This window comes from Martes martes (assembly GCF_963455335.1).
Source record: "Martes martes genome assembly, chromosome: 10".
Lineage (NCBI taxonomy): Eukaryota > Metazoa > Chordata > Mammalia > Carnivora > Mustelidae > Martes > Martes martes.
The window spans coordinates 30,773,329-30,785,552 of record NC_137898.1 but is presented as its reverse complement, the minus strand read 5'-3'; the positions used below and the strand labels follow the sequence as shown (position 1 = coordinate 30,785,552).

Below are 12,224 nucleotides of genomic sequence, written 5' to 3'. Positions count from 1 at the left end.
GAAGCAGAAGAAACTTGAAGACATGTTGAGCGAGAGTTTGTAAGTTTCCCCAGAATTCGCAGAAATTTGGGAGAGGCTTTGGACTTCCACAAGATATTTGAGCCTACCATATCTGAATTTTAAGTAACTGAAAAATTCCATATGACAAAATTAAACCTCATACCAAGAAATGACCAGCTAGTGGTTAGTATCTATATACTAACATTAACAGGCATGATGATTTGGTGATGTCTAAACCACTCCCAATAAGCTTCCTTTACCACCACTATATCTAGGGCTTTGGGACAAAGGGAACAGAGAAGTAACAAGAGAAGGGAGAATGTATAAAGCAGTTTTGCAGGTGATTTTCTGCTTAGGCAGGGTGTGTTTTACTGTATCATGCTTAGGCTCTAGCTGAAGAATCTGGAGACCTGAGAATACATGCTCTACCACTGTTGGTTGAAATTCAGTCCTTCAGCAGCAAAACCCCTGGAAAGTAGTTGCCTCAAGTTGTATTTGCAAACAACTAGGACAATAGGAGGATAGTGGGACTGTCTTAAGTAGTGACATGTTTTTTTCTTTTCTTGTTGTTGTTGGTGGTGGTGGTGGTAGCGGGTGTGTGTTTGCATGTAAATCTGTGAAGGGACTGTGCTTCTTGTGTTGGTACACCAGTGTTCCATCTAGCCTGAAGATGTAGACCAGAGTGGGACATTAGGAAGGGAAAGTGAGTGTTTTCCATGGTTTTGATCATGTCATTCCCAGCTTAAAATGTTCTCATGGGTCTTTAATGTGAGGAAGTATACTAAAGTAATTGAATGTTTGGGTATTGGGCCAAATATGTGATTATTTGACTATAAAAATAAATATGGTAATAGATTCTAATCATGTGTTCAAGGACCCCCAAGGCCACCTTCATTTGAAAAATAAATAAGTATTGAAAGAGATTATAAATCCTGTGTTTTAAATAAATATGGTAACATCTTAATCTCACAAAACAAACTGAGGGTTGCGGGGCGTAGAGGGATAGGGACGGGGTGGTTGGGTTATGGACACTGGGAAAGGTATGTGCTATGGTGAGAGCTGTGAGGTGTGTAAACCTGACAATTCACAGGCCTGTACCCCTGAGGCTAATAATACATTATATGTTAATAAAAAGATAAAAAAATTTTTAAAAAGACACTGAAACACTTTAAAAAATAATAAATAAATAAATGTGGTAACAGGTTATGACTTCACCAAGAACACCCTCATGTTCAATGATTTATTACAAGAACTCAGAAGTTAGGGAAGTTGTTATACTGATGGTTACAGTTTATTATAGTGAAAGGATACAGATTCAAATCAGCAATGACAAAAGGCACCTAGTGCAGGGTATAAGGGAGACCAGGTACAACTTTGCAATGTCCTGCCCAGTGGAGTCCTGTGGGCATTAATCAGTAAAGTATTGCCAACCAGGGAAGCTCATCTGAGCCTTGGTGTACAGGGTTTTTATTGAGAGCGGGTCACATAAGCATGGCTGACTGCCCTGGTGGCTGACCTTAATTTTCCAGTCCCTCCAGAGGTCAAACTAATACTGTGTGGTCTGAAGACCCCACTGTAAGTCACATCATTAGCATATCTTATACAGCCCAAGGCCTCAGGTAAATGAAGATACTTTTTTTCTTTTTTTAAGATTTTATTTATTTGTCAGAGAGAGAAAAAGAAAGCACAAGCAGAGGCAGCAGACAGAGAAAGAAGCAGGCTCCCCATGGAGCAAGAAGCCCACTGCGTGACTAGATCCCAGAACCCTGAGATCATGACCTGAGCCGAAGGCAGCCACTTAACTCAACTGAGCCACCTACATGTCCCTAAACAAAGATACTCTTAGGAGGATTTTCCAAGTGCTTAAAAGTTATTGCTCTGGAGCCTGGCAAGGGCCAAATCTTTCTTTGCTCTGTACAGTGTTTGGACAGCATAGACCTGCTTGTTAATCCTTTACTGCACAAATCCATTGACTAAAGTAAGAAATCATGAGTCTGTACTGAAATAGATAGATAGATAGATAGATAGAGGGAAAATTCCTTCCAGTAGAAGAATAGAAAATAATGATTAAGGAATGAATTATGGAGGGGCACCTCGGTGGCTCAGTGGGTTAAAGCCTCTGCCTTCAGCTCAGGTCGTGATCCCAGGGTCCTGGGATCAAGCCCCACGTCGGGCTCTCTGCTCAGCAGGGAGCCTGCTTCCTCCTCTCTCTCTCTCTCTGCCTGCCTCTCTACCTACTTGTGATTTCTGTCTGTCAAATAAATAAATAAAATCTTTAAAAAAAAAAAGGAATGAATTATGGAGTTAGGAAAATTATTATTTGGTAACCATAATAACAGTTGTTTCAAGAAAGAATAATTAGTGGATGCCTCAGTGAGTTGATTGGTGGCCCCTCAAAAATGTGTCCATGTCCTAATCCTCAGAACATGTGAATGTGACCTTATTTGATAAAAGCGTCTTTATAGATATAATTAAAGATCTTGAGATGACATCATCCTGGATTACCCAAGTGGGCCAACAATCCAATGACAGGTGCTTTTATAAAAGACATAAGAGAAATGGTGCCTGGCTGGCTCAGTCAGAAGAGCATGAGTCTCTTGCTCTCCAGGGCACACTTCAAGCCCCACACTAGATGTAGAGATTACCAAAAAAAAAAAAAAAAAAAGCCAAAAAACAAAACCCAAAAACCTAAAAGAAGACAGATGTACAGAGAAGGCCTTATAAACACTGAGGCAGAGATTGGAGTGCTGTGGCCACAAACCAAGGAATACGGCCAGAAGCTGGAAGAGGAAGGGTTCTCCCCTAGAGCCTTCCCAGGAAGCACACAGCCCTGTAGACATCTTGATTTCTGATTTCAAATTGTGAGGCAATGAATTTCTGTTGTTTTAAGCCACTTAGTTTGTGATAATTTGTTGCAGCAGCCACAGGAAACTAATACAGATGCTAAAATCAGGGGTGAAAAAATGACGCCTCAGGAGTTTACATGGTCTTAAAGTACCCACAAAATATGCATTAATTATAAAGGAAAATAGAGTTAACTCTTCAGTGGAGAAACCTGGCAGGAGCTCTTTAACCAACTTTATTAAGTTTTGGAGCCAAACATAGCTGGACTTCACTTGCACCATCATCAATTTGTAGGGGCTTGCATGCTTTGGGGACTTAACTTCATTACACCTCAATTTCCTATAAAATGGAAATAATAAAAGCCAATATCCGCATGTTAAGGATATTTTGAGGATTAAATGAGACAATCCATGGAAAGCCCAAAGCACAGAACCTAGGACATATATATTCGATATTTATTGGTTATTCTTTTTTCTAAAGATTTAAACAAAAATTTTCAAGATTCTATTTATCTATTTGAGAGAGGGAGAGAGAGAGAATGAGCAGGGGGGAGCGGCAGAGGCAGAGGGAGAAGCTGACTCCTGGATGATCAGGGAGCCCGATGACGTGGAGCTTGATATTAAGACCCTGAGATCATGACCTGAGCTAAAGCTACCTTTAGCTCAACCAACTGAGCCACCCTGGCACCTCTACGATTTTATTTTTAACTAATCTCTACACCCAACGTGGGGCTCAAACTCACAACCCTGAAATCAAGTGTCGCATGCTCTACCGACTCAGCCAGGCAGGTGTCCCTATTTATTGGTTATTCTGATGAGAAAGCTATCATCTGCAGAAGGAGGTTTAAATTTCCCGTAATCTATTCAAGGAGATAAAAGATACACTCAATGAAAGACTTCATAATCAGGCTGCACCACTATCTTTCTTCATCTCCAGAACTCCTGGTCTCCAATCATTCAACCTTCATTCTTCCAGACTCCTGATCAGCTAAGGCATTCGCCACAACCTGAGTCCATCCACATCCATAGCTCAGACCACTTTCTACACATACAAAATTTGATGATCAAGTATGCTTCTTGAAGTTCTGCTCACCGGGAGGAATGGCCTCATCACCGTCTTTCCGTGACACCTGAGTGAGGCTGTGGCTTCCAAAGAAGCAGGCTCTTCTGACTCCATAGCTATTTCCCTGGGTGGAATGACAGGCAATGGGGATTGGTAAAAGACGACTGTGATAGGGTCAAGCCCCTGAGACAGAGAAAAATCATAGTGGGACTCAACTGCATTTCTGATGTTTTAATTTCTGATGCTGACTTAAGGGACTGAAATCAGGGCTGCCCTGGCAAAGACAGGGCTTATAGTTCTCCTCAACACCAGAAGAGAAAGGAAACATGGAAAACTAACTAAGCCCCCTCCCCTCGTCAACCCACTTCCCACAAGCATACTCCTGATATTCTCAGTAAAACCACAAACGTGGGATCACCTGGGTGGCTCAGTCGTTTAGGTGTCTGGCTTAAGCTCAGGTCATGATCCCAGGGTCCTGGGATAGAGCCCTGTGTCTACTTAGCAGGGAGTCTGCTTCCTCTCTCTGCCACTGCCCCATGTGCTTGCATGCGCGCTCTCTCTCTCTCTCTCTCTCTCTCAAATAAATAAATAAATAAAAATTCAAAAAAAACCCAACACCCCCCAAAATTTGACCTTCTTGAATCTTTCCAATTAATAGCTGGTCTCTTTGTAACACTGGAATATATGAACTTATTGACTACATTTCCAGTCAGGCAAGCCCAAATTTTGCCATTCCCAACAAACAAATAAGGTTGCCTCAGTGGAGATGGGGTTCCACTGATCCCTCCTCCAACTGATAGCCTCCATCATCTTAAAGCAAGTTGCTGAACGCTGGGCTTCCGTTTCCTCAACAAAATAAGGGTGATGAACTACTCATCTAACCCCAAGCTTCCTACCAGTTGAAATACTTGGTGAGTTTCTAATGGAATAGGAGGAAAGCCGGGTAATGTGCGGAGACGGTTCGTGGATATATTCTGAGGCATTACTAACTCCTGAGTAATAAACTCAGAAGGAAGTGAAGACAGAGGTGGGGACGAGGAAAAACTCCTTCTTAAAGTGTAAGATTTCTATTCATCTTGCGATCAAACTACCTTTGATGTCATCGATTTTCAAAACTTGTCCCCAATTTTAGAACTGAGATAGAAATAGTGGGCAAAGGAACATCGCACATGGTGACAGAGTAATATTATTTTTTAAATATTCACCCCAAATTTCCCTTAATATCTTTTCTCTGATTTATGTGACATAAATAAACTACATTATGGTGTGAGGGACTATAAAGGGTTTATTGCCACTTGTTTGGTATTGCCTGCATAACTCACTCTGAGTACCAGTTGTGGGTAACTCCAACGAAGGGCCATAAAACATTTATAGCCTGACATTCCACTTTCTACACTTTCTGTAAAGACCAAACTTTAGTGCTCACAAAAATACTTACAAATGTAATAGTTAGTAGTGAAATCTTCTTTCTTTTATTTAGATTACAGATTTCCAGTCTGCAGTAAGAAAAATAAAGTTTGCAAGGGAGATTTACGCTACTTCTCTCTGCAGGATCTCAAATTATCTGGCAAATTCCTTCCCCAAGGAAAACTACTTTTCAAAGATATCCAGGGTAAATGCATACTGAAATTAGCATAAAATTGGCAAGATCACTTGTGTCTACACGTTTGAATTCATTTGTAAATAACGACTACTCACTTCCTCGCTTCCCCACCCCGGGACCAGACTCTTAAGCATCACAGGTGCCGAAAGACTTACAAAAAGGAAGGAATAGGAACAAAAGGATGTTGGCGCCAGGAGGAAAACAGAATCTCCCAGAACAAAAATAATCTCGAACGGAATAGCAGATTCAGTATCAGGTATTACCGAAATTTAAACTGGCTTTTAAAATGGTGATCAGGGATAGTGTATCAAATTTATTAGGTCTTCTACTATGCCTGTCTGGTTTGTTTAAACTTTTTAAAGCTTATCTTGAGGGGCAGATTTCTGTGCTAAGCACATAATAGCTGTTAAACCAGTACTGATTTTTTTTTTTAAGGGGGATGGTCAATAAATATAAACTTTACTGTTTAAGTTTTACTTTATGCCTTACGGACCAAACGATGATTTCCATGAACCCTAAATTTCACTACTCATGATTATAGAAGAAACGCAGCTCCGATATACAACAGAAGATCCTCAAAATAATCACTAAATTAACCCCCGCCAAACTGCGCGGAGGTCACACGGGAAATGTTTAGGAAAAGTCCTGCTTAAGTCCCAAGTCTCAAACGAAAAACTCCAACACAAAGTGTGCATAGTGAGTTTAAATGTCTTGTAATTAAAGTCATCCAGATGGTAGTTGGATTAATCAATGAAGGGGCAGTATTTACCTTCGGATAGAAGATTCTGAAATCCAGAATGAGAAAATTCCCAAGGTGGGGGTGGGGACACTTAATAAGAGCCCCTGGGAAAGGTCCTTTCAACGAGGATTGGAAAATAATACGTTTGAATTTGAATCTCTTTGAATATAAATCTCCCCTAACAACAGGAAAAGGGTCCTCTAGCACAGCAAGCTTTGTGCAGGAAGGGAGTAAACGGAACTGTGAAACAGCCCGCTCAGCTGTTTCTGGTTTGGGACTTGGGCTCAGAGAAAGAAATCGCGATGTGGGAACTGAGTATTTGAGACACTCAAAATAACTCGAAGGGTCAAATAACGAACTCCAGGCAAAGCGTTGACAAGCCCCCCCCCCCCCGCCCTTTGCAGCACCTAGGCTGGGTTTCCGCTCAATTTCCCCTCCCGCGCGCGGGGCGGACTGCAGGCGCGGCCCCTTCCCACGCGGGGCGCGGCGAGCGTGGACAGCTCCCCTTGGAGCAGCCGAGGGCGGGAAGTCCGCGGCCCGTTGGCTACCGCCGGCGGGCACCGCTCGGGATTCCCAGAGCCGGCTGGGCGGGCAGGCCTCGAGCCTTCTCCGCCCCGCTGGCCTAAGAGAGGCGGCCGGCGGCGGCGGAGGCCTCGCGGGCCGCCCGCCTGGCCCGCGAGCCTCGAGCGCGGGGCGCCGAGGGGAGGCGGGGCGAGGCCGCGGGGCGGAGGGGGGCGGGAGGTGCATCCTGGGAAATCCAGCAACATGGGGCGAAGCGGCCGCCGCCGCCGCCGCCGTGAGTCCCGGCCGCGGATGCCGCCGCTTCCCTGACGCCCGGCTGGGGCCTCGCCGCGCGCCGCGGCCTGGGTTCCCCCGGCAGAGACCGGCCAGCGCGCCCTCCGCCCGTCCGCCCGCCGGGGCCATGTGAGGGGGCAGCTCCCTCCGCCGCCGCCTCCTCCTCCTCTTCCTCCCCCCGCCCCCTCCCTCCCCTCCCGCCCCCCATACACAGGGCCCTAGAGGAGCCCCCACTGCAGCCCGCCCTCCCTACGCAACCCCCACGATGGACAGGAACTACGCGACCTCCGGCTTCGCCGACCCGCCGCCGCCGCCCGCGCCCCCCGCCGCCCCCGCCACCGCCAGCGCCGCCGCACCACCCCCCGCCCCCGCCTGGGCCTACGAACCCCGAGCCGCGGCGGCCGCCGCCAGCAGCAGCTGCAGCAGCGGCAGCAGCCCCAGCCTCAAGGCCAGGTAGGGAGGGTGGGCGGCGGGGTCGTCGTGGGCCAGGAAAGGCCGGGGATGCGTTTGGGGCCTTCGCCCCTGTGCAGCGCCGCCCAGGGGTCCGGGCCGGGCGGGGAGCCCTCCACTCTTCTCGCCCTTGCCCGCGCTGGGAGAGGCGGATGATGACTCCTGTGAGGCGGTCTTGGGGTGGGTGGGGGCGTCCAAGGCAGGATTCGCGCTTAGGGCTGGTAAGGGACTGTGAGTAAAAGGGAGGGCTAGGCGGGAGTCGTGGGTCTCCGTCACCTCGCGGGTCTTGGGCTCTCTCACATGGTGAAGTTTGGGTTCGTGCCTGAACTGGGCGATCAGGGAGACCGGGGACTGGCTTCGCGGGGGTGAGGGGGCCCCTGACGAGTTCCGGGCAGTGACATTCCATTGTACTAGAACGGACAATGTGGTCTTGGGGACCCCGGCAATGTGAGGGTGGGGGAGGCGCGAGAGGAAGAGGCGCCGAGCCGCGTCCCTGGCATTGGGGCGGGGGGGACCCGGGAGGGCTGGGCTGTGGGAGAACCCCTGGGGCGTGGGGCCCGGGAGAGGGCCTGGAGGGGCGCGAAAGCTGCGACGGAGCTGGGTGACATATGTTTGCAGTGGTGGCCAAGATTAAGCTCTTTCTCTTACACGCGTTCAAAGTTACTCTTGGGTTTCCTCCCCTTTTAACAACAGCAGGAAGTAAGGAATCTTTTTTTGCCTTCTGTGTCTTGGGGTGACTAAGAATTGGGAAGATATTGGAGGGGGGTGGTCAGTGAAGGCCGTAAAGGTTGAAGAACAGAAGCATGCTTCTCCATCTCGGCTTCTGAAACCCTGGTGCATTATGTAGCGCGGGGTTCAAGAGTTCATCTTTGCTCCATCATGACCAAGGGAATCTAAAATGTTGACTCTTAGAAGATATTTAAGCTCGCGGGAAACGTGTAGTAGTGCCACACTGTGAAATGGTCTATTTGAATGATAACTGGAAGGCGTGGTCTGCTTTGGACGATTCGGGAGCGGGGTGTTTTAAAGCCACCTCTGCCGAACAATGCAGAATCTGGTAGGTGCAGCTTCTGATTACAAGGACCAGGGAATCCTGGGTTGCTAATGACTTCATCCTCAGCTACCAACAGGAAGCTTCGTGGCTTTATGATCTCATCAGATTTCTTCACTATTGTCACGACAGAGTGAACTTTTTTTTTTTTTTTACTTTATGCATTACAGTGTTCTAGGTTATCTTCTTTGTTTTTGTGAAAGTTCCACCTTTATGATTTGGAAAATAATGTGGGAAGAGTAGTTGGTCTTTGTCTTAATACCTTGGGGTGATTGAGAGAGAATGAGAAAAATTTGATCCAAGAAAAGGGAAATAAGCTTTCTCAGAAAATTTTAGATCCTTTGTTTAAAAGAGCTGTGATTAAAAAAAAGAAGAATAATGTGATGTGCCAATTTGGAGCTAAATAATTGCTGAAACTTTTCAGAAATAGCCATAACTTTGTATTATATGCTCTTAAGACATTTTAAGGAGTTTTATGAAAGATGTTTGGCACTTTTCCCATTATTAATTTTTTTTGGGTGCTGATTTGTTTTTCAAGTAGCTTTTGCATTGAGTGTGATAATTTACAAATTAAAATTGCTTTCTCTTTAGTGAACGATAATGATAGGTATTTGTGCAGCACTTTCAATGTTTTAAATAAAAAAGTATTTTATTAGGTAAATGGAACAAATTCTGCTTAGTTATTTCTGTTATTTCTTTTAGCAGAATACTTCTGAGGCAAGAAACTAAAATCTGCTTGTCATATTTTCCAAATGTTATTTATCAAAGTAACAAAGAATGACTTCCCAAACACATTTGAAAACAGTAAGTAGATTCGTTTGGAACACGTAATCTAAAAGAGGTTTATTTTCTGTTTTTTGGAAGTTATTGATTCTTAAATGCTAAGCCCCCCCCCTTAAAAAATATGTATTTTGGGGGTGGAGTTAACTAAATTTTAGCATCGAAAATGCAGTCTTTCCCCCTCCCCCACCAACTTGCTTTGTTAACATCTTGTGTTAGGATTAGGCCATCTGTACGGGGCTACACACACTTCTTAACTGTACCTCATTTTATTCTTCAAATTGTGAAATGTCCTCTTTCATTTCAGTTGTATAGAAAATACTGAATCTGAAATATGGCCTGTAAATCTTTAAGTATTCTGCATTTTTAGAAGCCCATTCATATTTTTATAACATTTTAGAAAGCTTTTTCATAATTCATATATCAGTTGAATGTTTTTGTTCCCCTTTGTGGCAGTTTCTTCTTGAAGGTGCAAATGAGTACTAGTTGTGATGATGTGATATGGATACTTATCCATAAAGAATTAGCCTGTCTGTCACCTTGTTTCCAGTAACCTATTCAGAAGCTAACAGATGGTAATGACATTCTGTTGTTACTGACGTGTCCCTACTTTGTGTCTTTGCTTGGTCCTGAAATGGAGTATTTTCCTTAGTTGATGGGGAAAGAACATGGCAAACAATTTCTCATTACTTTGAAATTAATACTTTTTGGTATAACAGCTCCATTAGGTACAACAGAAATCTCTTGTATTAACAATTAAAAAATTAAGAGCTAAGGGGAAACTCCCAGCATCTTACCATAGGGTTTATAGAGTTTTCTGAGTATTTCTGAAATAGTACTCGTTAGATCAACAGGAAATTCAGGGATAAAAATTGGTCTCATAAATCTCCATTTATTTGTGTTCTTCTCAGTTAATTTTAGGGACTGAATGGGCATGTCTTTGCCTATCACCAAGCAGTTGGAAATACTTTTGATGAGGCTGTCTGAGATACTGTTAATACCTTTGCATACTTTTGGAAATAAGATGATCATCAGGAAGCTGCAGATCTTCCTTTTCTCTACCTGTTATTTATATCTTGCACAGAACATCGAGAGGCTGTTTCATCATAGTGATGATAAATGTGTTTGTATTTGACTATGCACCAAAAAGTGACTAAGTAATACTTTATTTAAAGTAGATTTTTATCTGTTTTTGTAACTTTGTCACTTGAAATAGTCCATTTTTTCCATGCCAGTTTTTCAAATTTCCTAATAAGTTCTTTCTGATCATAGTATGAATGTGTAATGAGTGGGATAGTACCCTTCCAAAAAACAACAAAAAAATTAGTAGCTTCTCTAAAACTGGTCAGCTACTGAGGCGCCTGGGTGACTCAGTCGGTTAAGCTTCCAACTCCTGATTTCAGCTCAGGTCATGAACTCAGAATCATGAGATGGAGCCCTGAGTCGGGCTCGAACTGGACGAGTAGCCTGTTTAAGATTCTCTCCCCCGCCTGTTGCCCCCAACCCAGGTGCATTCTCTCTCTTAAAAGAAAAACAAAAACAAACTGGTCAGCTACTACATTAAGGCCTTTTTGAGTGAGTTTTAAGTCTAGTTTCTCTCAAGGCTTTTGGAAAAAGACCTTGTAAGATCACAATTTATGGGGAATAGAGACAGTCCCAAATTAGTGCAAGGTTATTTTAAACAAACTTCTTTTGTTCAGAAAATATTTTCCCATAGAAGCAGTGTTCTGAGTAATAAAAGCTATCATTTACTGAACTAATTTGTGCTAGCCACTATTTTAATTGATGAGTATATGCACACGCACACACACTTAATGTTAACAATTCTTTGAGGTAGGTATTATTTTTAATTTTATGAATGAGGAAACTAAGGCACAGAGACATTAAGTATGTACTAATTACAAGTATAATCAAGTACAGTATACTTACAGCCATTTAGCTAGTAAGTAGTGGAACCAGGGTTTAAACCTGGGTGTTGTGGATCTGGAGCCTGCACATTTAAATACTGCACTGCACTATTTCATAATAAAATAGTCTGAAAATACAATCTATGTTATAGGTTAAATGAGCTTGTATGGCTCACCAGGTGTCATCAGTATCCTTATTTCAATATTCTTGTCACTTTGTCTATTTTTTCCCAATGGAAATGTGCTTTCTTTCACTTCCATAGCAGTGTCCTTTGCTGGTTTTCCTTGTACCTTCCTGGCTCACTGCTTTCCCCTGTTCTTCAATAGTTCTTACTCTTCTGATCTCTACTTATTTTCATTTTTTCCAGTGCTTTGAATTGAGCACTTGTGCTTTCTCCTAATGATAATTACATCCATGCCTATGATTTTAAATGTCGTCTCTGGAGATACCTATGTATATGTCTAAGGCCTAAACATATTCCGATCACCTAATTACATAACCTCTCTGAGCTTTTACTTGGGAATATAACGGCCATTTAGTGATGAGCTCATGCTCTCCACACCTGCTCCACCTCTGCTTGTCTAGGGAAGCCTGCCTCAGTAAGTCACACTTCTGTCCACCTAGTTGCTCAGGTCGGAACTTGGGAGTTGTGTGCGCTCAGTCACCGAGCCCTACTGCTTTTTTATCTCTTAAGTATGTCTTGAAATTGTCTACTTCTTTGTTTCTACTGCTCCACCCTGACCCAAGCCTCCATGATTTTTCACTGCAGTAGCCTCCAGACTAAATAATCTTGAACCTTTTCTTTCCTTCCCTCAATTAATTCTTCCCATAGTTGGGCCGTTCTAAGGCCCTTCCTACCTTAAAACTTTCATTAATGCTGTTAACCTCCATCTAGGTAACTCACCCTTTCCCCACCTCTTACCCTGACTTCTTAAGGTGTCTCGTGTCAGAACCCCACTGCCTTCCACCCTCTGCCCCATATTGTTTTATGC

At 43.9% G+C, this 12,224-nt stretch overlaps 1 protein-coding gene across 3 annotated transcripts in view; it reads left to right on the top strand.

Annotated features, from left to right (window-relative positions):
- Nucleotides 1-7,308: 7,308 nt before the first annotated feature.
- The window catches only part of QSER1 (glutamine and serine rich 1), a gene marked incomplete at its 5' end in the record, with an annotated part of 97,561 nt that continues 92,645 nt past the window's right edge, over nt 7,309-12,224 (top strand). For all 3 annotated transcript variants that reach the window (XM_080815790.1, XM_080815789.1, XM_080815791.1), the window contains one exon: nt 7,309-7,496. In XM_080815790.1, the coding sequence (XP_080671916.1) occupies nt 7,309-7,496 (188 nt within the window). The remainder of the gene's footprint in view (nt 7,497-12,224) is intronic.